The 25458-nt window shown below is 38.8% G+C and overlaps 2 protein-coding genes and 1 long non-coding RNA gene across 4 annotated transcripts; 2 read left to right on the forward strand and 1 right to left on the reverse strand.

Annotated features, from left to right (window-relative positions):
- Positions 1–2918: 2918 nt before the first annotated feature.
- LOC120287179 (coilin-like) lies at positions 2919–9305 on the reverse strand. The gene is given in 15 exon segments (XM_039299885.1): positions 2919–3457; positions 3546–3714; positions 4061–4183; positions 4289–4360; positions 4649–4840; positions 4842–4850; positions 5561–5598; positions 5684–5924; positions 6142–6222; positions 6928–6985; positions 7144–7341; positions 8322–8594; positions 8683–8747; positions 9088–9187; positions 9189–9305. Coding segments are annotated over 15 exon segments (1896 nt in total). The 5' UTR covers positions 9278–9305; the 3' UTR covers positions 2919–3269.
- Positions 9306–13596: 4291 nt separating this feature from the next.
- On the forward strand, positions 13597–20866 carry LOC120287794 (protein PECTIC ARABINOGALACTAN SYNTHESIS-RELATED-like). The gene is given in 14 exon segments (XM_039301173.1): positions 13597–13769; positions 13772–13992; positions 14488–14538; positions 14638–14731; positions 15376–15452; positions 16610–16698; positions 17249–17259; positions 17262–17367; positions 18316–18432; positions 18534–18677; positions 18759–18882; positions 18977–19043; positions 19046–19167; positions 19969–20866. Coding segments are annotated over 14 exon segments (1716 nt in total). The 5' UTR covers positions 13597–13636; the 3' UTR covers positions 20329–20866.
- Positions 20867–22069: 1203 nt separating this feature from the next.
- On the forward strand, positions 22070–25458 carry LOC108954276. Of its 2 annotated transcripts, XR_005545608.1 has the most exons (4): positions 22070–22203; positions 23264–24443; positions 24597–24707; positions 24815–25458. It is a non-coding gene; the product is annotated as an uncharacterized LOC108954276 (long non-coding RNA). The 2 variants fall into 2 exon arrangements; XR_001980034.2 differs by having other exon boundaries at positions 23264–24707.

Below are 25458 nucleotides of genomic sequence, written 5' to 3' on the forward strand. Positions count from 1 at the left end.
GAGAGAGAGTCTAGAGAGAGAGAGAGAGAGGGGGGAAGGGAGGGAGAGGTGCCCGTTGAGGAGGAAGGGGGAGAGCGTGTCCGAAAGAGAAAGTGGCGGATGGATTGGGTCCGGGGCGGCCCAAGATGAGGAGGGATGTGGGCGGCGTTTGGGGGAATGGGCTCGCGGCTTGTTTGGGCCTTTTCGATCCACCTTATGAAGGCCCACCAATTTACTTCTCTCTCTCTCTCTCTCTCTCTCTCTCTCTCTCTCTCCGTATTTTCCTTCGTCACAAATTGAAATATTTTCCCATTTCGTCCTCCATTTATAATTTTTAAAAGACTCGCAAGACCAATCCACTAGAGAAGGCCCATTGGTACAATCTAGAGGTGAATGGTTCTAGATTTCGTAGAGATTCTACCTAGAATCCATACTTGTCCTCTGGAATAGGTTCTTTATTTTTTAGAACTTGAAATCTACTCTGTCACGGATTCAATGGTTAGTTCCAAGTCTACCCATAATCTACTTCTATTATTAATTGAATAATTGTAATGAATTATCACATATAGTAATCACAACTTACTACTACAACCTTTGACCACAATTTATATATAGGCACGTGAAGAATATGAAATATTGACAAAGTAAAAGTCTTAGTCATAAAATGGAAGTTCATACTAGTGATTTTAAATTATGTACTCATTATTGAACACTATGAAATACTCGCATGATTGCGTGAAGACAAAGATCAAGCAAAACACAAAAATTTGTTTTAGGTTTTAGGTTACAGATTTTAAGTCCACCTACCAAGAACTTTGAACTTATCTGTCAAGATAAATTTCTCAATTTATGGAACTTAAAAGTTACCCTATATATCTTAAAACCTAGAATCGGACAAATTCTCGTCGATCTAGTTCTTCAATTCTCCCCTATAACCATACTCACTTCTAGTACAGTCGAGTAAATCTCATGAACCGGTTAAGTACCGGCCTTTGGACTTATACTGTCGGCACTAAGTCGGAGCAACTTGCGCAGCGGTTGATGAGGATTGAACAGGTGGGCTTCGGTTTTTAAAGTGAAAATCGAATGAAGTCCATACGTGCAACGTGCTAAATTAGGGATAAAGAGAAAACATAACCTTATTTTTCTTTTATTTGCATTTCTTTGTGCTGGCGCGTTGCAGCCTTGTTTTCAATTCGTTAAATTTTCATATCTTTTGTCCGACATTTTTGGAGAGCATCTTTTCTTTGGGTTTTTGTCGATAAATGCTCTCAAGACATTTTTCTTACTTTCACCAAAAGAAAAAAAAAAAAAACATGCTCAAGACACTCGAAAAGTAGGCTAAAGGGAATATAAACATTTTTTTAAAGCATGTATTTAAAAAAAAAAAAAAAAAAAAAACTACTTGCTTCCAAAATAAGATTTGCAAATTGCAAAATGCATATTAAGGATTCATTGGGGCATCAAACTTGGTTTCCGCCGTTGGCATTGTACCGACGTGGACATTTTGCATTGGGTATTAAAGGGAAAGAATACACTTGTAGGTGATTCCATTTGATGATTTTTATGTTGTTTTGAAGAAGAGATAGGGATAACAGGTGTCCAAATTCTCTTCTTTTGAATGAATAACATAGTTGGAGGTTGAGACATGTGTTATGTACAATTTTTGTTATTGAGTGCTTTCGAGATATTTGTACAGTAACTTTGTTTAGAATAATTCATTTTTCGAGGTAATGATTACACATAATACGAGGATAATCAGTTCCGTTGAAAATTGTAAAGTTTCCTTAAATAATTGCTTCATAAGTGTCTTGGGACACTAGTCAGCAAAATTCAATGTGTTAGGGAATTTTACAAATTAAACATTCGGCAAATGGAAAGTTTGTTTGTTTGGTGCAACTTCACTTTCTTTAAATTATCTTTTAAAATTTTAAAGCATGCAAATATTACCTTGCGGAATTATAATATATATTATACATATATAGTTCAAAAACTTTTAAAACTTAAGCAAGTTCTAGTGTTTATGAAACAATGTATGTAGATTTATACCATCATCAAAGTCAATATTAAAATACATAGAAAATAAAGATCCTAGTGTCTACAAAGGGGCTCCTTCCTCTTCATTTGCCTCGTGCGTTACAAACGCCCTCTCTCTAGATTCTCTTTAAAATCCGAGTGAGCGAGCAAGGTTGAGTTTCGATACTCAAGCAAGCGAGTTGAGTGGAGCCTAAAGCATCGCACAGTAGTGACCTCGAGCGTTGGGCCATGACAAATGATATTGAAAGCGATATCACGAGCGCATACTGAGTTTTAGTAATAATGTCAAGTTTCGAGATGGCTAACTTGAAGGATAGGTTTGAGCAAGGGACACTATTGGATCTTTCCTTTTCTCGAACGACTGCAAATTCGTGTCAATCAATTAGCATTGTCTGAGTCATGTCCCATGGAACCAGCCCAAGTCCGATCAATTCAGAGGAACGCGAGGGAGGCAAAAGGGTCCAAGCTCAGGACACAGGACAACAGGCAAGTCCGATGTCCCCGAAGATAAAAGAGAGAAGGACGAACTAGCTCATTCCCATTTCTAAGTAAGAAGAAGAGGCTGAAACGTAGGGTTTAGAGACTCTTCTCCGCTTAAATGACCAAACCGAATGACATCATGGCGAAGGGCCTTAAATAAGACATGAGAAAAGCCGCGATTCGACATTTAATTGTGAAGACAACTCAGCGAAACTCCAATCAAACGACACTCATCATTCTAATCTCTAATGACACTTGGGTTGGTATAAAGAGAGGGAATGAAGTTAAAAGGGAATGGCAGATGGAACGAGATAGGACATGTTTTCGTGTTCCCGCACGTTGAAACACGAGAGAAAGATTGGGGGAAAACACACACACAACGGAGTCATGCATCCAATTTGTCCCCTAAAACAAGTGCTGCAGAAAGCAAACTAGAGGACACTTGGAAATGATCATTACTGAGTATAAACCAAACATGACCCAATGTAGAGGTCAAGAAGACATTTTGCCAGTTCAAAACTACAGCATTGTGCTTATATACAGAATTCCAAAACTACCATAAATTACAAAAGGTCACGCCCCGAAGCAGATTGAAAGGATTTTCCTGACACCAGTCAATCTTTTACACTGCTAATAGCATTACCCCGATAAAGATTAGCGAGCCCTTGCACACAAAACTGACTCGCAATGGCACGCTAAAGCTTGACGTCACATGCAGCGATTTCGATAATTCGTGAAAATTGACGGAAACTGGTAAGGGAGAAATTGATGGTTCACACTCCATTTTGAGCTCTCAAAAGGGCCATTGTTGGACCTAAAGCACTTCCTCTCAAGGCCCTGAATGACCAGGAACTTCTGCCTGAACTCTGTTTCATCGTCCAATTATCTTGCTGAGACAACTGTGCCTTCTTTGCACTCAAAGCCTCGCTGATTTCTTCCCACACATCTACCTTTCCATTTGCTAAAAAGCCAATATAATAAACACATAAGAATATGGAGATGTGTGAGTTTTAAAGGAATTATAACAACAGAATGGAGAGAATATATACCTTTTGTGGGACCAGGCGTTGCTTCACCAATATTGTCAGTTGAACCATTTGATTTGGCATTTTGATCTCCTGCAGCGACTTCCACTCCTCCAGCACCAGTGCCTTGTTCTACGGAATTCGATTTTCCATACTTGACAATTCGGACATCAATAAGTGATGAAAAATCAACCTGCACAGGACTTCTCTCATCATGCCGTATTAAGTACAATAGTACAAAAGTTGAGGAATATGTCAGTTGAACGCTCCAACGCATCATCAGAAACATTATTCAATGGTGAGACACTGAACATAAGAGATTCATATTGCAAAGCTGAAAATACTGGTCTTTCTATAACTATAATGGAAATAGATTGTTTGGACAACTAAAAATTTGCCAAACAAAACTCATCACAGGCTATAAAGATAATTGCTTAGCCAAACAAGCTATAAAAATGATTTAGTCCATCAACTTGGAAGCAATTTCACCAGTTTGGTAACTTTATACATGATATATAGGGAGCTGCCACTTTCAGTACCTCCAGGGAGCCATCCTCTTTATACAGGGACTTGTCTATATTCTCCAAGTCAAGTGCATATTCTCCCACAGGGACTAACAAGATTTTATTAGATCGCTGATGGTATGATGATATTTTCCCAACCTGCAGAACCAATGAGACAGAAGAAATATGTATGGACTCAACCCGTGTTCAAGACCCCACGTTTCATGTTAAAATAAACTTCAATAGAGAAATCAGAAGTTTTACCCTGAATGAAGTAAGTTCAGGGCACCAGGAGGATGATAGCTCAATTACACGATATGCCACGATATCACCTTCCTGCAATATAGAATGACATATAACTTTTCCTAACAACATCATGATGAAACAGCAGGAACTTCCACAGTGACGTTGAGACAGTAGGGAACACAAGAAAATCTCAACTAGTAAACTGAAGCTTGGAAAGATATATTAACACTTGCACAATATCTTCTTCTTTTTTTAATCTTTTTTTGGGGTCCGACACTTCCAGAATATCTAATAGCTATTAAAACCACCACACATCTTTCACACATACTGCGTGATCTTGGCATTCATACAAAGCAAAAATTGAACAAATATATAAACCTGAGGCGACAACCCATAAGGTGGCAGTTTATCAAAGTCCCCAAGATCAGTTAAAGGCGACTCTGCTACAACATTTGTCACTAGGGAAGATTCTTGGTTGAGATTTTTATTATTGGTCCACTGCCAGGATCCTGCTTTCTCTTTGCCCCATTTTTGTCCTTTCTTCTTGCTTGTGATCCCATTCCATTCAAAAAGTCTGCAACTATCATGAAACAATAATACTTGCATTGATGAGTGCAGGAAAAAGGCGAGGGATGTAAAGTAAAAGCCAAAAAAATACACAGGTGTAAATGAACATCAAAAGCTGTAGATCAAGCTCAATGCAGCCAGCAATCAAAATATGTGCATATCCTAAAGCTCAATTATCAAGACAATCCCAAAACTAGATTCAAGAAACATTCCATAGGACAAAGAATCAAGCATGTGTTTGTACATCTCTTGTTCGGTAAATATAATCAGACATTCACAAGAATTTGTGTATCACACTCCATAGAATTTTTAGGCAATGAGTAACATAATGAATACTTGCATTATATATTGGTAAATCATAAAACCATTGGTTGCCCCAAATGAGAAAGGAAAGGATGAAACAACACAAGTAAATGGGCTATCCATCATTGTTGAGAAAGTTTGAACCATAGAGCTTATTAATAAAACAAAAATGGTAAATAGCGAAGCTTTTGACAACAATAGGTATGACCAATGTCTTTGCACATGAAGATATGAATTGCAAACAGCCTTGTCTAACTGCTCCAAAAAATGTAAGCAGACAGCATTGCGCTTCAAATAAAAAACATATCTAACACATTTGCCTCCCTCCAAAAACAATTCATATACTACCGTTTATCAACAAAAGACTGCTAAAACTGAACAAAAATTAATGTAACGCAAGAACGATAAGCAGATGCTTACCAGTGAAACTTGACTTTTCTGAACATCCTGATCTACATCTGCAGAGGTTTATAAATCAGCATGGAAATCGAACATATTCCTCAACAAATAAACAAGTATATGGTTATGGCTGTTGACCTATACCTTCTTCCAGAGGCTCAAAGCGAATATGCCCAGGCCTAATTACCACAGGAACTATGTCCTCATTTGTATTATTTTCATAAACATGATTTAGTGGCTGGTGTTCTTGGGTGAAGGTTTGACTTTGATGCTGCTGTTCATGTTCTTTAGAGAACTCACTCTCCTTTTTATCAGGCAGCTGCCGATATTTTTTTCCAAGTGATTGCTTTTTATTAGGCAGCTGCCGATATTCATTTTTTTCCACCTGCAAAATGAATGCAATCTTCAAAAGAAATGGCCAGGGGAAAGGAGCGGAAGGGATTTAGACACCAAAAGCAATTACAGAGGGACATTGGCACAAGGCCCCTAGTCTAAGCTTCACAGTTTAGAGCATAAGCAAGCTATGGGGCATGAAGGTTTAATCAGTTCCGACGATTGAACACAACCAAAACAAATTACAAAGCCTTGCAACATCACATTACCTCTTTCTGTCCAATTTGGCGCATTTCCCTAAGCCACCTTCGCTTCGCTTTTTTACGGCGAGCACTTCGACTTGGTAACTTGCAAAAGGCAAAACCATCGCAACATAATGACTTATTGGGAATATGAGCAAAATCATATTTGCAACCAATGAAAGTTTTGACAGGATAAAATCTTTAAAATCTTGACATCAAGGATGTAGCTGCTTACCACAGCTCTCATGCATCATATCAACAAATACAGATGATCGATTGATAATCTCAACTCTCAAGGCAATGGTCAAATTTCAATATCCTACCATCATACGACAGATGCTCCTATTACACTCGTAGTCTCGGAGGATGAGAACCAACTATGTAGCATCTACTTATCATCCAAGACAAAGCACGCGGAATTTGTGATGCCTTCATTGCCTACCATCTTGCGATAGCCTTCCTCTCAGAAATTGCATCAAATTACTGTAAACAGGCTATAATAGGACCACACCCACCATAAAAGTTCGTCCTAACATCAGCTATACAGAACTTTTGGCATTCAATACATCCATATCTATGTTCCACTCAAGTTGAAGTGCTTTATTAGGCAGGTAACCAAGGGTTCAGCTATGAGTACAGCATGAAACTTATGAAAGGAACATAAAGATCACTTCAACCAAAAGCATGATGTGATGGCATCCAATAGTTGAGTTACTGATGCAGATAAGTTAAGATAGTGGACTATATAATGACACAATATGTTTAAATATATAATTGAGAAAAGCTGAATCAAAGAAATAATCACTTACCTTTTGGTTTAGAAGGTGTATCAGTTGCGCCTTCACTTCCTCCATCATTTTCCTGTTGCTGACTGCAACACAGGGAAAGAGAACACAGTGCATTTCATCAGCAAGAAGATGAGCTTGAGATAACTTCTAAATAAGCAACAGCCTCCTTTTAATGGAAACAGCTCCGCATGCTACCTCTGCAAGCATGCATAAAAGATAAAGGTCAGCTAACAATACTCACCTTTTAGCAGATGGAGTAATTGTTACTTCATCTTCATGGGTTATCGACTTGTCTGGTGTAGCCTGTCCAGAGGAGGACTTGCTGTCATCAATGGTGGCTCCATCATTTTGCAGTATTTCCTTCTCGACAGGAGTATCATCTATGACACTACCAGGGACTTTTGGGCACTCCACACCGGACAATTTACTTTTCTTCCTTCTGTAAAATGCAACAAAACAACAGTTGAATACCCAACAAGTGATCCTACGATCCCAAATGCACTATATGAACAGGAATCCCACAGAAGCGAGGAGGATGAAGAACTCAAGTTCCACATGTCACTAGATATACTAAAATCCACATGAAATAGAATATTAAGAATGACAAATACTCAAAAAAAAAGATAAAATGATGAATAATTGCAGGTGTATTTATCCTTGCAGGTATTCTCTAATCATGCTGTAACAAATGCGGTCACTAGCTATGCGGTTGGTGGAGATTTTCACCTTAACACTAGCCACTGATATTTTCTTTTATCAGCGCTTGCAGCAGAAAGGAAGAAAGCTATGCATTCACAAGATGCCTACTGAAAAAGGAAGAACTAATTAAAGTTTTCAGACATTGAATAGGCTGTACAATTTTCCCAACCTTGTGCCAGATTCTAGTGAATGTCAGCCCATGATCATACAATAAAACAGCATCCCAAAAGCATGAGGCTTATTTTATAGCAGTACTTGCAGATGATCAGACATGTGCAATTATACACATAAAGCTTTGAAGGGCTTTGTAACTTGGAAGGTAGGTTAGAATGCAACCATCTAATCCTGACTGCCAAGTTAACAGGCACCTCAACCAAAATTTAAGAGGGAAAAATTCAACCTTCAGAGCTTTTCCATTCCATGTAAGTAATGGCTTCTGATTAAGGGGGGACGCAAGTTTTCTCTCTCTCGTTTTTTTTTTCCTAGGGAAGTGTATTGCAACAAGATAATGATACCATTCAACCTGCGTTAATTCAATAGCCACTTACTACAATGATGGATACTTCTTAGTAAATCCTACCCTTCATTGCACAAATGCACCACAAAATACTCATTACTTGGTATTAAAAGTCTGTACCTTTACTGGATGCAGAAAAAAATTATATGACATAAAGTACACATTTTTCAAAAGGATTCCAGTACATGGGATTTAAAACATACTTTGAGCCCCGAGCTTTTGACGCCTTCCTCTTCTTGGAGACCACATTATTATTGGACATATCTTCCTCATTCAAACTACCATGTGACTGTCCATGTTCATCTTCTTCAGATTCACTTTCATAACCCCCAGCCTCCTTCTCAAACTCTTCATTCGCAAGCAGCTTTAAACCTGTCTGCACAGGCTGCTTCTCTACAAACTCTATCTCTTCCAAGGCATCCTCCACGTCACGCGGCTTAATGGTGTCTCTTGAAGTACCCTGTTTCTTTTTCACTCTGCAGCAAAGAAACACGGAGTTAACCAGCTCTTCCTCAGAATGATTGAGAAAATTTGGTATCAAGCGGAGGCGTATCATTTACTAACCCAACAATGTCCTTGTCCTGGAGTATAGAAGTTGACTCGAAGGGCGGTAGAACATAACCATCCATCTAAAACGAATCAGACGACATGTCAGGAAATTTTAGGAAATACAGTAATGCCGCACAATGGCAATAGTCAGTGAGCAATGATCATCACAACCAGTGCAATGAGGAACTCAAATCTTCCTCCTAAACACCCAATCACATTCCTTCAATTGGCATTAACAAAGGGAAAAAAGGGACTCTTTTTCTTCATTACTCGCAATCTCGCAGCGAAAAGACGAACAAAAACTCGAATCTTGAACCTCGTCGACAAGCACAAAACGCAATTAAGCAAACACAGTCGATCAAGAATCACTGTACGACAGAATGCATGCGGCGGAGATCAGAAAAAAAACAAGAACCGCACCGACAGGACGAGGCCGTTAGGGCAGGAGTCCCAGAGGTCGAATGCGTTAACGACATGGGCGGCGAGGTCCGCGATTGTGCTGTGGTGCGGCTGCAGCAGGGACCCAGCTCCGATTCAGCCCTTCCTTCCTCTGCGGCTTGCTCAGGACGCGGCGGTCGTCGAACCACAGCCGCACCCGCACGCCGTCCATCGCGCGCGCGCGGCGCAGGGCGGAGAATCGACGTCGACGGCGACGGCGGCGGCGGCGACGGCGGAAGGGAGTTCTTTTCAGCGGGCGGCCATTTTCGAAGCGCTTAAACCCTCGTCGCCGTTCGCCGTTGCGGGGGAGGGGGTTTGGGGTGTCTTCTGGAAGTCCGAACCGGTCGTTTTGTCCCGACAGCACCGCCCTGTAAAGCCGGACCGGACGGTCCGAACGGTTCGATCTGGAAGCGGCCGGATTCGCGGTTCGAAATCGGTTTCCCTTTTCTGGTTCTGGCTAGCACAACCGGTTTAGTGGCGTGTCGTCCAGTACAATCATCGGTACCGATTTGACAGCCCTTAGGATCTATTAAAACAAATATTTTTTAAGAACTGACCTATATTTGAAATAATTAATTAATGAAATATATTTTCATTATTGATAATAATTATATTTAAATATTTTCGTGGATAATGAAAAATATTTTTCATCATTTCACTTTTGTAAATGATACACAAAAATTGATTAAAAAATTCCAAGTCATCTATTTTTTTAAATAAATAAAGTCTCAATAGTATTTGATTGCTAATACAATTTAAATGGTAATTATAATCAAACGCTGTACTATGAATTCAAATTTTTAATGTAAAGATCTTTTCCCCTTTTTTTTCATTCATGATTTCGCCTAAATTTAGTGTTCATAATTGATGTGAAGATTCTTATTTTTTGAATGCAATTATTTTATAAACATTCACTTATTATATGATGTATCACTTAGTATATCAATGTTATTTCTTTATTTTGAATTTAGGCTACGTTTGGTCGTCCGGATTTATAATCGGGATAGGATTGGATAGGATAGGATATAAATCATGAGATTTTTTTATATCCCGTCCAGTGTTTGGTGAATCATAGTATTAAAGTCGGATATGTTCACATCATGTATATATTTTTTTTAATATATAAATGACATATCATTATAAATGAACCTAAATCTTCATAAATGAAGACGGTGAAAATATCTCGTAACACTATTCCTTAATTTATTTATTATTTATTATTTATTATATTTTTCCTCTTTTTATATTATTTTCATTATTATTTCTTTTTTCCCTTTCATCATTTTTTAATAAAAAAATTATCAAATAGTAAACTGTACTAACATATTTAAAATACAAAAATACCTAAAATATATAATAAATATAAATATTTAATTTATAGATTGAATGTTTATTATAAAATAGAATTAAAATTGAATATAGAAATTAAAATAAGATTAATTAAAAATAATTTTTTTTTATTTTTTTTTTTTCTTAAATTATAATTCAAATATTATTTATATTGAAATATAATTTCAATTTTGTTAATTTAATAAGTTTTTTATTCAAGAAAAATAACTTTCTTATTATGGATATTAGAAATCCTATCCACCTTTATCCCACCTCTCCCATGGAATAATTTTATCCTCGTCTATATCCCCTTATATCCGACTTTATCCTATCCCGAGTGAGACAAACATAGGATAGGATAAATTATTTCCTATCCCGAATTTTATCCCGACTCGCAAACGCAACTCTAGTCGAGGTTAAAGCCGATGCTTTTCATGGGAGGCAACGTAGGAAGAGCATTAAGTAATGGCTCTCTCAATCGAGCTAAATCAATTTATGTAGATCTTTTTCAATTGACACTGCGACGACAAATTTCCAACAAATAGAAAAAAAAAAATTGCGATGGGTTAATTGATGGAATTTCATCTCTCATCATAAAGACTCGAAGTTCAAGCTTGACTTGAGGCAAGGTATTACATAGCACTAGATCTTTATAATGATAAGTTTGGCACCAAGGCCCCCGTGTTTATTGATTAATTGAGTGCTCAATGTTCAAACTTTCGTCAAAATCGAGTTCCAAATGTCAACGAAAGAAAATTGAGCTAACTCGTTATTATCCATGCTTTGCATGGGTTTTTATTTTTGCGAAATATTTTCCTTTCATACTCTGACATGTTCAAATTTATATATGAAAATATTTTAAAAAAAAATGCTATGATGTGGAGCTGAGTTAAATTTACTATGCATATGGATTTAGTTATTTTAAATTATATCTGTCTATCAAGTAATTGTTGTGTGTAATCAATTTTACAGCATACTGAAAATGTAGTACATAGTTAGATATCGAAATTGATATTAAGATTTTAAATGTTTTCGCTCGCATTTTTCATTCTTCTTAGCGAATTTCTTAAAATTGCATTTTTGCGGTGGATGTAAGTATTCCCATTACAAGAAAAACTTTGACGTGTGTTTGCCAAAGCTTAACGGGGGATGACGATCAAGGCCCGGCCTGCAACTGGAATATATTCCCTCCCTTCATTTTGCAGGATATTGTATATAGTGATGCTTTAGCATCTGCTTGTGTTCCTATTTAATCTAATATATTGGTAGTTTCGACCAAAAAAAAAAAATGGGGGATGACGATCCCTCGTCAACTGCTAGGGCCATGCATTGACCAGACCCCCTGCCCCTTCCACATGTGATTTCTCATTTCTCTTTTTGTATTTTAGATCGAAAGTTAACTCAGCAGACACCAACGCGCATGCAGGCTGTAATTTCATTATCCTCAAACTCTCTTTTTTTTTATTGTAATAATTTATGTATCTGGCGTTTTGGGGTATTTGTTAAACATCTAAATAAAGGAAATATATTTTCGTCAAAGTATTTTTTTCTTATGTTAAGCATGGAACTGTCAAAATGGGTCAAAGGCCCATATTCTATCTCATATTTATTGTATTGGGTTATAAATGGGTCACCTCAAAGGGGGAAATATATGTCAAAAATAGATTGTAAAATGCTAAAACAAATCGGTCTAAGTAGGTTTGAGATAGACTCGCTTTCAACCCACGTAGTAAATAGGTCTTAGGCTAAATGGTTACCTGATAAATTTTAAGTTAATTACAAACATGTCATTTTTTAATATATTTTCTTCTTCTTTTTTTTTTTTTTTATCTAATTCTCCCTTTGTTTTTCCTCTCCCTTCATGAGCTTTACTAATTTAGTGAGGTTGAACCATCGTCAACCTTCGGCCAAGTGGAGCCTCGCTTGAGGCGGCTTCGCTTGTAGCCAATCGTCTACCGTCACTATGGTGGTGGTCGAGCAATTAAGAAGATAAACTAAAGGGGATAATAAAATAATTAAAAATAATTTTTTAATTAAAATGTAATATAATAAAAGACTATAATCACCTCTAGTTTCTTTGATTTTTTTTTGTTTTTACATTTTTCGTTTTATTCACTTACATATTCATATTTTGTTATTTTACTTTTTTTAATTAGATATGAAATTTTATCCAAGTAACACATAACATGAAAGAGCTTATTGGTTAAATGAGTTGGTATTTATTTTCTTAGTTAGAGTTAAGTATGAAAGAGTTTTACTAATATAAGTAAGCCGGGGGTCAAATTGGGTCTAGGTTGTCGAAATTATATTACATGAAAATGAGGGACCGCTTTTCGGACCCGACTCAACCCTATCATTTGACATTTCTACTTAACCATGATCAATAAGGGCGTGTTTGATAACATTTCTATTTAAAAATTGTTCTAGGGAACAGAAATATAAAAAAAATGTTTATGTTCCGAGAATAATTTTTGAATAAAAACGCGTTTGTTAAATTTGTTTTGGGAATAAAAATGAAAAACACATTTGATAAATTAGTGTTCTTTTTTATTTTTAAATATTTTTATTTTATTTTTTCTTTATTTTCTCTTTTTTTTTTTTTTTTTTCTTCTCAGTGGCGAGCCTTGCCGGGGCTAAATGGCGAGCTCAAGCTCGCTGGATCCGGCAAGCCCGAGCTTGCCAGCCTAAGGCAAGGCCGAGCCTCGCCAGGCCAACGACGTTTAGCCTCGTCGGGGACTTTGATGACCGATTGCCGCCCATGGCGGCGTGTGAGCGGCCAAAGAAAAAGAAAAAGAAAAAAAGAGAAGAAAAACAAGTTTTTTGTTTCTCGTTTATTTCAAATGCTGTTCTAGAAAAAATAGATTTGAACAAAAACGCAAACAAACGTGTTTAGCTTTTTTATTTCCCTAAACAAAAAAAGATAGAAATTTTATTCATAAATGGAAACAAAGAACATTGACAAACAGGCCCAAAAGTGCAAATCAAAAATTATTTTTCACAAGACCTTTTTTTTTCCTTCTTTCGTCCCGCTTACAATTTCGCCTTTCGGGGCGCAAATCGACAAGAGCTGGACCCGCTAAATTGCGCTTTTAGTCTCTCTCTCTCACTCGTCACGTGGACTCTGCACAAGCCTCGCTCCTCCAACTCCCGACAAAACCGCCCCCGATCACATCGCCGATCAGCCGCACGCCAACCGCCGAAGATGTCCTTCAGCCCGAAGCGCCACATGGCGGAGCTCCGGCACTCGAGCTCCCTCGGCAGCCGTGCCGTCTCCTCCCCGATGAAGCGCGACGGCGGCGACTCCTCCCCGCTCGTCCCCGACTCCGCCCCCTCGTCGACGACGACGACGACGGCGGCGGCGGCGGCCGCCATTCCTCCCGGGACCGCGACCGCGACCGCGACCGCCCGCTCTTGTCGCACCTCCCCCACTCCCTCTGCCCGCCGCACTTCTCCGACGACCCTAGGGTTCCCCCGCACGGCTCCAGGATCTCGATCTTCCTGCTCCTCCTCGTCGCCCTCGTCGGGCTGATCTCGATCTTCTCCATCGTGCATCGCCTGGTGAGTGGATTTCATCGCCTTCGCTACCTCTTAAACTGCTGAGTCGCTAGTGCTCATGTAAGCAAACGCTGGATTTGGTGGCCGATCGCGATCGGAGGTCGTGAAATGAACCGATCTTTCTGAAGAACTGGATAATGCTGCTGAATGTTGCTCTTGTGTCTTTACATTGCGAAGAATACGGAAGAGCTGTGACTCTGCGCCTAGGTTTTGGGTGGCTTTGGCGTCCGGGCTTCATTTTTGCAATAAGTCTTTTTTAGTTGAAATACCTTGTTCATGTGCACTTCTGTAGATTGGCAATGTAAGTCCTAACCGAAAGATTTCTCGAGGCCTCAGGTGTATGAGATCACACTGTGGTTCTTCATGGTAGTTTGTTTATAACATCTGTCTAAGTCAATGCGTACTTCCAGAATTGAAGGCCGCATGTAGTTGTCAGCTGCAGTCGTAGATGATTCTTATACCAACACTGTACTAATTTCCTCCTTTAACACCTCGCAGAATGCCCCATACCTGTGCCGGAAAGATGGCATTGTTCTTCGTTGCCCTCATGTAAGTTGTTGGAGGATCTTGTTTGAGCTTTCTCCACTTCCGCTGGCTCTATGTGCTGTGACAATGGCTGTTGCTAAATAATCTGCTTTCTCGTGTTAGGTCAAGGAGTCTCCTTCGCTTTGGGAAAATCCATCCTCTGCAACCACATCGTGGAAGCCCTGTGCTGAGCTGCCAAGCGATGATGGAATATCGGGTATGTAGCCTACTAAGCCTAGGCTTTTATCGATGCTTCATCACTCTTTGTATATGAATTTATGTCATTATTACTCATTTGTCTTTTCATGTCTATAACCAAAGAAAAATTGACAAAAGTTGTAGTTTAAAAAGAATTAAAGAAACTGGTTTAGCTATTCTCAAACAAATGTTAGTAAGCATGGATGTCTATTAATTAGGGATATCTGGAAAAACAATACTCCCTCTGTGGCCGTTTAGATGGTTCCTGATCTGGAAAGATCAGCTTGATTGCCTTTTTGCATCTGAAAACTCATCTGTTTTGCTTTTGTCATGTTTGTGCGGGATGTTATTTCTCTCCTTCACAGTTTTGAGATCTCTAACTGACTTATGGGGAAGTTCCTTCCCAAGAGCCAGCTATGATGTATAAGAACATCCAGTTATAGCGATGTCATTAGGTCATTAGATGCACCTTGTAGGTAGGTGATGAAGAATGTTTCATACAATTGCCGTGGACAGAAGCTACACTTACAAAGTGATAATTGTCTTGAAAGCTTTTAAGTTTAATTCTGTGTGTGAATGGAATGATCGTGCCATTTAAAAATATTCCAGCACTTTTAGCATCATAAAGTGATGCAGAATTCTTTCCTTTTATATTCTGTGCAGATGTTCCTTCTGAGAATGAAACAAATGGCTACATATTCATCCATGCCGAGGGTGGTTTAAATCAACAAAGAATCGCGGTATATTTTTTCTCCATCAATTTCTTAATCTGACTGAGATAACTCAGCTTGTTGGCATATTTTCCATAATTATCCATGCCTCTGCACCAAGTGTATGTTTCAGGCAATACTTTTCACTCAGGAAAATAGATTCATGGCTCTTTGCTTGTGAATGTTTTTGCTGATATGCAATTGTAGTAAATCCTTATGTTCATTGTACTTTGCATTATTTAGGTCTGAACAAGGTTTTAGGTTTTGGCATATTTGCTAGTTGAGTGCATAAACCAAGTTTTTGCTCCACAAAGTTGGTGACGGTTGTGAAGCTCTCATTTGAAGGAATCGCCTCCTAAGTGAAATTTAGTGGTCTCTGAGGTTCAGTATGCTTAGGATCTGCTTAGAAGATATTTCAGCTTTATATACTTTATCTCTTGTTTTGAATTTCAAAGTAGAATCATTTTAGAGGAGTGGAACTTGCACATGGAACAATAAGATGACCGATTGGTAGTTACCACTCACTTGTTCTACTTTTCCTGTTAAGGAAAACTGAAAATAGATTCAGGTGACGCCAGCATATTGTCACCCTCATGGGTTTGATCTATTTTGTGTAGAAGGAAAGGCCAAGTCGTTATTAAGACACTTTAAATACTTCATACTTTTCCTTATGCTTTTCCTTAAGCTTTGAATAGATGCTTTGATGGACCGTTCTTTCATAGATTTTCAAATGTTTGCAGTATTATGTTGATATCGACCCAGATAAATTTGGATTTCTTGCTTTACATGTTAATACTACTAGGACACTCATAATCCTCCTTAGTTGTTTCCTTCTTCTATTGGGGATCCTTTTTGTCACAAATGCCTATTGTAAAGCACGAGGCATAAGAATCTATGCAGAAAGAATCTATAAATGGTGCCCCTGTACTTTGTGGAAAAGTTGAATAGACGTTTTGGGCTTCTTGATTGCCACAGTTCCCATTGAGTTTTGACCTACTATTCAGTGCTTGTTGGCATAGCATTCAGCATTGAGAATTCGCATTGTTTAGACAAATATTCACTAGGAAAAAGATTACATTTGTTTGATGTGCTGTTTATCATTGCTCATCAAGGATATACTGGATGTTAATTTAATCTCTTGATCTAGATCTGACTTAATGCGAATTTACTCATATTTCTATATGCAGATATGCAATGCTGTTGCTGTTGCTAAAATTTTGAATGCTACTCTTATTTTACCAGTATTAAAGCAGGATCAGATCTGGAAAGATCAAACGTAAGATGTCTGGACTATGCACTCATATCTTCTCCTCTTTCACCTTTTCCTGTTCTTCTTATTAAACTAAACTGCAACAACTTTGCTGCATGACAAGGTTTGGTTTAGGCTTTTCTGATACGACATGGAGCTCATCATTTAGGGGAAGTCATTGAATTATTCTATGCATTGTCTCCAACCGACTTTCGAAATTGTTTCTACACAATAGCATTTCTCTAGTCATCTAGTTAATCTAAGTTACTGTATGTTATTGGCCTGCCTCCAGGCTTTGGCTCTACTAGGAAATCTTTTCCAGATAAAGCTTCAGATAGTTGATCAGTGGACATGGTTTGACTCCCCAATGTAGAGTTATCCGTATATTTTCTTAGTCATGCATCATTGACCAGTTACATCATTAGTCAATTGCATATTGTTAGATAGGATGACATCTTGTGAAGAAATTTGAATGACAACAAAGAAGATGAAGTTATGGAGGAACTTTTATTTGCTTTTAATTGGTATCTTGGAGCTTCTTGCATGCTTTTCAATTGATCTTCCTGTATCCATGCAGGAAATTTGAGGATATTTTGATGTGGATCATTTCATTGATTATCTGAAAGATGATGTTCGGATTGTGCGCGATATCCCTGAGTGGTTTACTGATAAGTCAGAGCTGTTTACAAGCATCAGGTCTGATGAGACTATGTTTTGCTGCTTCCAAATCATTCCTGCCAATTACAACTTGCTTTTCACTAATTCAAAGAAGTATTGCCAAGAAATAGGCTTTGCTAAATATCAAGTAGACTTTTAGGGGTCAAAAGAACGAAATGCCTAGCTGATATTGTCTTGGTGAAGAAAGCATATCGTATATAGGTGATAAAAATTGTATGTGAAGGTGCATGTTGGTTGCTTTTTGTCTACAGGACATGGACGCAAGGACATACACATTGCACATAGGGAGACTACTTTGTGGTTGTTTCTAGATTTCATTGTAAAAAAGGTTGCTTTTGTTGCAAAGTTGGCAGTTGACTGATCATAGATTCTGAAAATTATGCCTTTGGTTTTTTTCCCCAGTTTGCTAAGCAAGTCAATAAAAATGTGGCTGTGTAGTATTTTATACTGCTATGAATGCATGTGCTGACTCTTTTTATTTAGTCTTACAGTTGTTAAGTACTTGATTAGCATAGTTTATGATGTGAATAGAGTGGTAGTCCATCAGCATGTCCTTCCTTAATTTGGATATCAGTTTATGAGGAAGAAGTAAGTGCTATATCATTTTGGTTTTCCTCTGGCTGATGGTTTCTGAGACCATATATTTTGATGTAATGAATAGTACTAGATAGAATGTATTGGTAATGAGATGAAAATTATTGATGGCCATATCAAGCATGTTGGACACTGATTGATTTATCCTTTGGAGAACACATTACTTTATAAACCAAAACAATGAAAAGCCGTCTTATGGAAAGTTGTGAATCATTGAGTTAAATAGAGCATATCTGTGGCCTGTTTCTGGCAATACCAATGAAAAGCTGTGTTTTTCAACTTGTGTTCAATTTGCAAGTATTATGACATGGTTGATGGTTTACTTTGAGTTGCATCTGGCATTAATGTCTTGAATATTTGTTTGTCTCGTAGACGGACTGTGAAGAATATTCCAAAATATGCACCTGCACAATTTTACATTGACAATGTTCTACCTCGCATCAAGGAGAAAAAGATAATGGCGCTTAAACCTTTTGTCGATCGTCTTGGGTAAGTGAGTCATTTATATTTATATAAATTGAATTTCTCTCACCCTGAGGTCCTTATGCAAAGGTTAAGTCCTTTCTTATCATTGATCCCTTCTTGATTAGGTATGATAATGTTCCCCAAGAAATCAACAGACTTAGGTGCAGGGTGAATTACCATGCTCTGAAATTTCTACCTGAAATTGAAGAAATGTCGAATTCACTGGCATCAAGGATGAGAAACCGCACTGGCAGTCAGAGTCCTTACATGTATGCAACTGCATCCCCAATGGCTGTTAAATCATTTAATTGTGTTCTAATACCTCTTGGACCTGACTGTTTTTGAAACAGGGCGCTTCATCTTAGGTTTGAGAAAGGGATGGTTGGTTTATCTTTTTGCGATTTTGTGGGGACAAGGGAGGAGAAAGCTAAAATGGCTGAATACAGAAAAAAAGAATGGCCTCGGCGGTATAAAGTGAGTTAGGGGAAAAAGTTTTGGCTCTTTATGTTAAATGGAAATTAAAAGAAACGTGCACTCCATCACTTTGTTGGGTTGCTTTTGCCTGCAGAATGGTTCTCATCTATGGCAGCTGGCCCTGCAGAAGAGGAAGGAAGGCCGATGTCCTCTTGAGCCAGGGAAGTTGCTGTGATTCTGCGAGCAATGGGTTATCCCAAGGAAACTCAAATTTATGTTGCCTCTGGGCAGGTGTATGGTGGTCAGAATCGATTGGCACCGCTGAGGAACATGTTCCCCAATCTGGTGAGACCTTTATTTGTTCGTACTGTACCATTTAGATTCTCTAATTAAGCTGGTGAGCAGCCAGGAAAATTAGATAGTATTTCGTTTTGACTTTCTAGTTTCTATTAAATCTTGCAAGGAGTCACGTTAATCTTCTTTCCAGCATGAATATTATTCCCTGTTTATCATTCTATTATTTTGTTGTCTTCTGGTGTAGTTGCAATTTAGCTATTGAATACTGCTATTTTGGTTTTTGGCACATCCAGATTAAGTTATTACATATATTATAAAGGTAGACAGAGGCCCGAGGGCTGGAAATGCCTCCTTTTGCAGTATGCCCAAGAATACTTAAGTAGTAGTGGATGATATTGTGGCTTCAAATTGAGCATAGGCTATGAGTGGCAAGGGGTTAACAATCAAAGAATATTTATTTCTTATGCAGTTTCTTCGATGGTTGCTTCCTTTTGTCACTTATTTGGACTATCAAGCAAAACCTTTTGCATGTCATTGTTTCTAGAAAATGCAAGTACAATCTTATGCATACTGAAATGTATGAAAGTTGCAAGGACGATCAGATGAGAGTATAGTGTTTTCGATTTGGAATTGTCTTTTTATCTCTGATAGAAAAAGGCAACATCTGGATCTCTCCGACGTTTCATGGAAGATTCGTTTAAGATTGCCATTGGGGCTCTTTGCTTGGTAATATTTATATCTTATCCATGCTGAGATGCACACCAAGAAGCTTCAAAAGTCTATAATGAGCATGTATAAGCATCAAGTCTGGTACTTTGAAACCCTCACTTATATCAAAATAAATTACAGGTGACAAAGGAGGAGCTGGCGAAGAAGGAGGAGCTTGATGGTTTTAGAAAGCATGTGACAAGTTTGGCAGCCCTTGATTTTCTGGTATGCATGAAGTCCGATGTTTTTGTGATGACCCATGGAGGCAATTTTGCTAAATTGATAATTGGGGCACGGAGGTACATGGGCCACCGGCTTAAATCAATAAAACCTGATAAGGGCCTCATGTCTAAATCTTTTGGCGATCCCTACATGGGTTGGGCGACATTTGTTGAGGATGTTGTTGTAACCCACCAGACAAGGACTGGATTGCCTGAGGAGACATTTCCTAACTACGATATATGGGAGAATCCTCTGACTCCTTGCATGTGTAAGGCTTAAAACAAGTCAGAATCTTCTTGTGATCTAGCCTGGCAGAGCGTTCTTTTTAGGTGTGCACTAAAAACGGGACGGAAAACTCCATTCACCGTGCAAGATGTGAAGAGATTGTGCCATGAGTCCGACACGTTTGTGAGTTGGCGAAAAAGGCTGCGTCTTGGATTTGAGTTCATTTGTTCGAGTAACTGACCTGCAGCACTCGGGTCTCCACATTATTGCTGAGGGTCTCGTACATCACGGCCTTTGCTCATGACGTGGTGCAGAGACCCTGTATCAGCAATCGAATGGTTTTAAAGTTTTAGCATTTCCGTTCTAGCTTAGCGGATCGTGTGAGGTGATCTCCTGTAAAGCAACTTTGAGATAAGCAAGAGAGCAAATTTTTGGTTTTTAGTTTTTTTGTGTTGACAGAACAAGGCTGACCGTGCCAATGATGTAGGATGAGCTCGACGGCAGGTCCCTGCTCATTCTTTCGTTCGGACTTGGGAATCAATCGACTGATTGAGGACTCATGAGGTTACTGACACTCGTTATAGTAATGAAATACACACACTCTCTCTCTCTAAATAGATAGTTAAACCCGATGTGTTGCGCGTATTAAGTTGGTGTTAGAAACGGTAAAGGGTTTATCTTATTGGTTGACGTTGGAAGCAACTTATCTGTGGTAACCAGCGACATGACTTCGAAAGATCAGTAATACCAGGTCCCTGAAAAAGCTACAGGCCGCAATGTAAAAGTGCATCCATCACAAAAAGTGATGCCTCCCAAGAAATAAAACAGCAGAAAATCGCAATTAATTATATAAAGAGAAATCGCCTTCCATTTTTGCTGGGAGAAGTCTTTGTATTTCAGTTTTAATAATGAGAGCTCTTTCTAAAATCAAGTAGATTCCTATTATAACTTCATTATGCTTGAAAATCGTATTTTCAAAGTAAATTAAACGGGGGACACTGAATAAAATAACTTATTTTCCATAGTCTCCTTTGTTCTCTCTCTCTTTTTTTTTTTTTTTTTTTAATTTTCTTTCCCGTCTAGTCAAACTGGGTTGATCCAACTTCCAGCCCAACTCATCTATTTCCGGATCAGGTGGATCCAACTTTTCATAGTATCTACTCTGAAAAGGTGAAATAATCAAAAGATTGAAACAATTTTCATCCAATTTTCTCACCTTTCCTCTTCTTATTTCCAGTTTGCATTTCCTTGCAATGTCCTTCCTCATTTGGTCAAAATTCATGTTTCCTATCTTACATTGCTAAAATTCTTTGCCTTGTGTCTTTAATCTTCTTTATTAGGGCTACTTTTTTCTAAGTTCACGCTTATTTTGCACATCGGACCAATTTAAATGAAATTTGATGTGAACGTGCTGCTATTCATAGAAAATTTTCTAAAGCCTAAATGCTAGAATGCAAATGTCAAACTATGCGATATTAATACTTTTCATTAGGGGTTAAATTTGATAATTATGGATGAATTCAATCTTCTAATTTTGGAATAAGTGTATTTGAAGTTTTAAAATTTGTTACGAAAGTTCCATTCGAGTTCTAAAACATATAAAATGTGCAATAAAGTCCCATTCAATTTGATTTTGCAGAAAATGCTGATGTGGCTTATTTTAGTCACTCCTCTCTCCTACGTGGCAAAAGTTTTAAGTAAAAAACGTTCAGCAAAACGACGTCGCGTGGGACAAGAACGACGCTTCTCCCTCTTTCAAACAAAGTCGTCTCCTCTCCCCTCTTCAGCCCTGCTGAGAACGTCTCCTTCCTCTCTCTAAATCGAAGTTCTTCTGAACCCTGACCCTAGTCAGCGTCTCGGCACCACGACGGCGACGGCGACGGCGACGGCGACGGGGACTATCTCCAAGTTTCTCTCCTCCTCGTGCAGGTACCGCTCTCTGCACCTACGCTGTTCGACCGCAGCTTTCTGAACCTTTCAACGTGACCGAAATGCAGTGGCTTTTTGACCTGTTCAACGGGACCTAAACATACGCGTTGTTGTCACAGTTTGAGCTTGACTGGAGTTTATTAGGGTTACCTTTTTCCTGCTATAGTGGAATTCACTCCAAATTTTGCTTCTACTTATTAATTGATCCATCAATGAAGACCAATCTAATGATGTAGTAGTCCAGTTCGCAAATGATTTTTACTCTGGTGGTCCTAGTAAGATGCAAGAGCAACTGACAAACTATAGAAAAAAAAAATTGGAATTTTGGTATCTCATAATGTAATTTGCAATTACGGGCTTCGCGCGTGATAATAATTCAAGATTTTCATGGCAATCCCGTGATTTTTTTTTTGCTTGCAGCTTCTTTTTTTAATATTGTGAATGCCGACGGGGAACATAAGAGATAAATAGACAATGTGTCTTTTGATTCTTTCCAGGTTGAATACGTTCCCTTCTTGACATCGTCATTAAGCATTTTCGCCCATCTCCTGCGTGCTCTGCTTGTTTTGCATGCTCCAGTGGTAGGAACAAGTTAAAACATTTCTGCTTTATATGGTAAAATGCTCAGGAAAGTGGCATGTACATCTTTTGTTCTCATTGCTAAGTAACTTCTGTTTGTCTGTTCATCCGGTGCATATGGACCGGATCTAGGCCAATGCTCAGACCGATGTATGTACATCTAGTGATTCTATTTGTTCTTTATTTGTGTATATTGCTTCATCTGACGATATGTTTCACCCGACGAATCTGTTTAAATATACTGGTTATGCTCTTACGTCAGGTTTTTGTGAAACAATCGTAGTACAGGTAATATACTTCTATTAGGTTCCTATAAGGTATAGATATATTAGGTTCCTATAAGGTATAGATAAAGAAATGAGATAAGTTCATGAGCATACACAGTCAACAGGCTTTGCAGACTTGGAGATAATCCCAATTCCTTTTATTGCCGAATGCACTTTTCAATCGAGTAACTCGTCTCTATTGTTCTGTTTTGTAGGTTCTGCTTGCGTTCTTAATATGACGATCAGAAGAATGAGGTGCCAACATCTGAATTAAGTGGTGTTACTCTTAATGAGGTTGAGTCAGAGCTAACCTGCCATTGTGGTGTTCAATCACCAATTCCTTTTATGGAGGTGTTCTCCTATTGGAGTCATGGTGTGCTTAGTGTTGTTCCCTATGGGCACTCCGTGTGCAAGAGGAAAGAGTGCGCTCTCCCTGAGGAGTTAGGAGGAGGAGGCAAAGTTTGGGAGCGGAACGGCAACAATGATGATAAGGACTATGAGGAGTAGGTGGAGAAGGAGGAGGAACATGAAGGCTGGGGAAGCGGTCAAAAAAAAGTAATAGAAAACATTCAAGTTAGGATTTTAGAACTCAACACCTTAACCCTTCCTCCCCATCTCCTCTGGTTGGGATCTTGGAACTCAACATCCTGAAGTAACTTAAGTTCATAATCCTTTACTACAGTTGCATGGAATGTACTTCAACGAGACAGGTGAATACAATGATCTTCTTGAAGTACGTTCCTGCACTGTTGTCAAGGATTACGAACTCAAGTTACTTTAGGACGTAGAGTTCCAAGATCCCAATAGAGGACATGGAGAGAAAGAGTTAAGGTGTTGAGATTCCCATATCCTAGCCTGAATGATTTCCATTACCTTCTTTTTTTGACCGATTCCCCCAGCCTTGTTCTCCTCCTCCTAAAGTTTAATCTAAGCAAGCTTAGAGAATCTTAGTGAATGCAGCGTCACTTCGAACAAACACTGTACTCTTGGAAACCATGCGCTTAAACACATTTTCATGGACAAGTATTTAGTAGAATATTGATGACAAGAAAGGTTTCTTCCAAGACAGATTGCAAGGCAAGTCTACTTTGGAAAGTCTCAGAGTACCCTGTCATTTTGTTTGATCATGACATTAGATCAGGAACATTACAATAGAACAAAATAATTGAAACATGACATTAACCAAAAAATTAATTCGGTTTTTAACTTGATCTGCGAACATAGTTACGAAGGAGAAAAAGCAGAGCAGAGAGAGGTCTGAACCAGGGAAGCTAAAATATAGGAAGGAGGGCTCCCGGTTTCACTCCAGACACCGTCGTCTCTGTCCTGTTTCGGGAGTGGTCATTCTTTGTTGTTGTTGGCAAGTCTCTGTATCTCTCATCCTTTAACGGTGAGGTAAGAGCGATTTGAGGGTTTTCTTAATTCTGGTTCTGGGACTTGTTCCGGTGGCGGTTCTGGTTTCTCCTGTGATTTGGGCTCGTTGGTTGTGGTGAGTTTGTCTTGACCAATGCGCTAATCCCTACGCCGGCTCCAACGTTTTGTACACAGGATGATCTGATCCTTGGTCCATTGTAGAACAGAACGATGCCAAAATTAAGGAACAATCAAACTGTAAGATCGACAGCTCGGCACTGCACGGTACACTGCACGGTAAAGAAGGTACCATCAATCTTAGTAACCGTTCAGCCATGCTCCTACTTTTCTTCATATTCACCTGTCGGACTAAGAGGTGGTGGATTCTGATCTCTTGAAGTCATCTTCGCCAGTTTACAGCGAACCAAATGTTGAAGAAGTTTCTGTGCTTCTGTTAACGGTATGAAGATTGAGATTCTGGACGGGAGAAGCTTCGGAGAAGTGCAATGTGAACTTCGCTAGTGAATTCGCTCAATATTGTTCACAGCTGCAAGTTTTGCATCTGCACAGAGTTGCGCTTCTTTGACGGCTTGGGAGCTGAGATGGTTATGGTCGTAGCTTGGAGACGTACAAGAACATAGCCATGAAGATTGCCAACGGGTGCTAAGGAAGGGTTGCTTGATGACACCGCGTACCTGAACGATCTTGATCATGCCAGTATGGCAGCACAAGCCTGATGGAGATCGATTGCTCTTAAGTATCTTCAAGGAGATGAAGGCGAGCGCGAGAGAGGAAGTGCGTACAAGTTCTTGATCGTCTCTCTCCGCGGGAGAAAAGGTAGAAAGCTGGATGAGGCCGGGAAGTTGTTTGGGGAGATGATGAAATCCGAGTACGTCCTGGATAGAATCTATCTGGGTTACTTACGTTAAAGTAACAAGTTGTTAGATGTAGGTGTTGAGCTGTAAATAGATATTATATTGCTGTAAATACATAGGATTTTTAGGAAGTTTTTATTTTGATTTGATTCTGATCAAATCCCACACATCATGAGATTATA

Source organism: Eucalyptus grandis, chromosome 8, assembly GCF_016545825.1.
Source record: "Eucalyptus grandis isolate ANBG69807.140 chromosome 8, ASM1654582v1, whole genome shotgun sequence".
Classification (NCBI taxonomy): domain Eukaryota; kingdom Viridiplantae; phylum Streptophyta; class Magnoliopsida; order Myrtales; family Myrtaceae; genus Eucalyptus; species Eucalyptus grandis.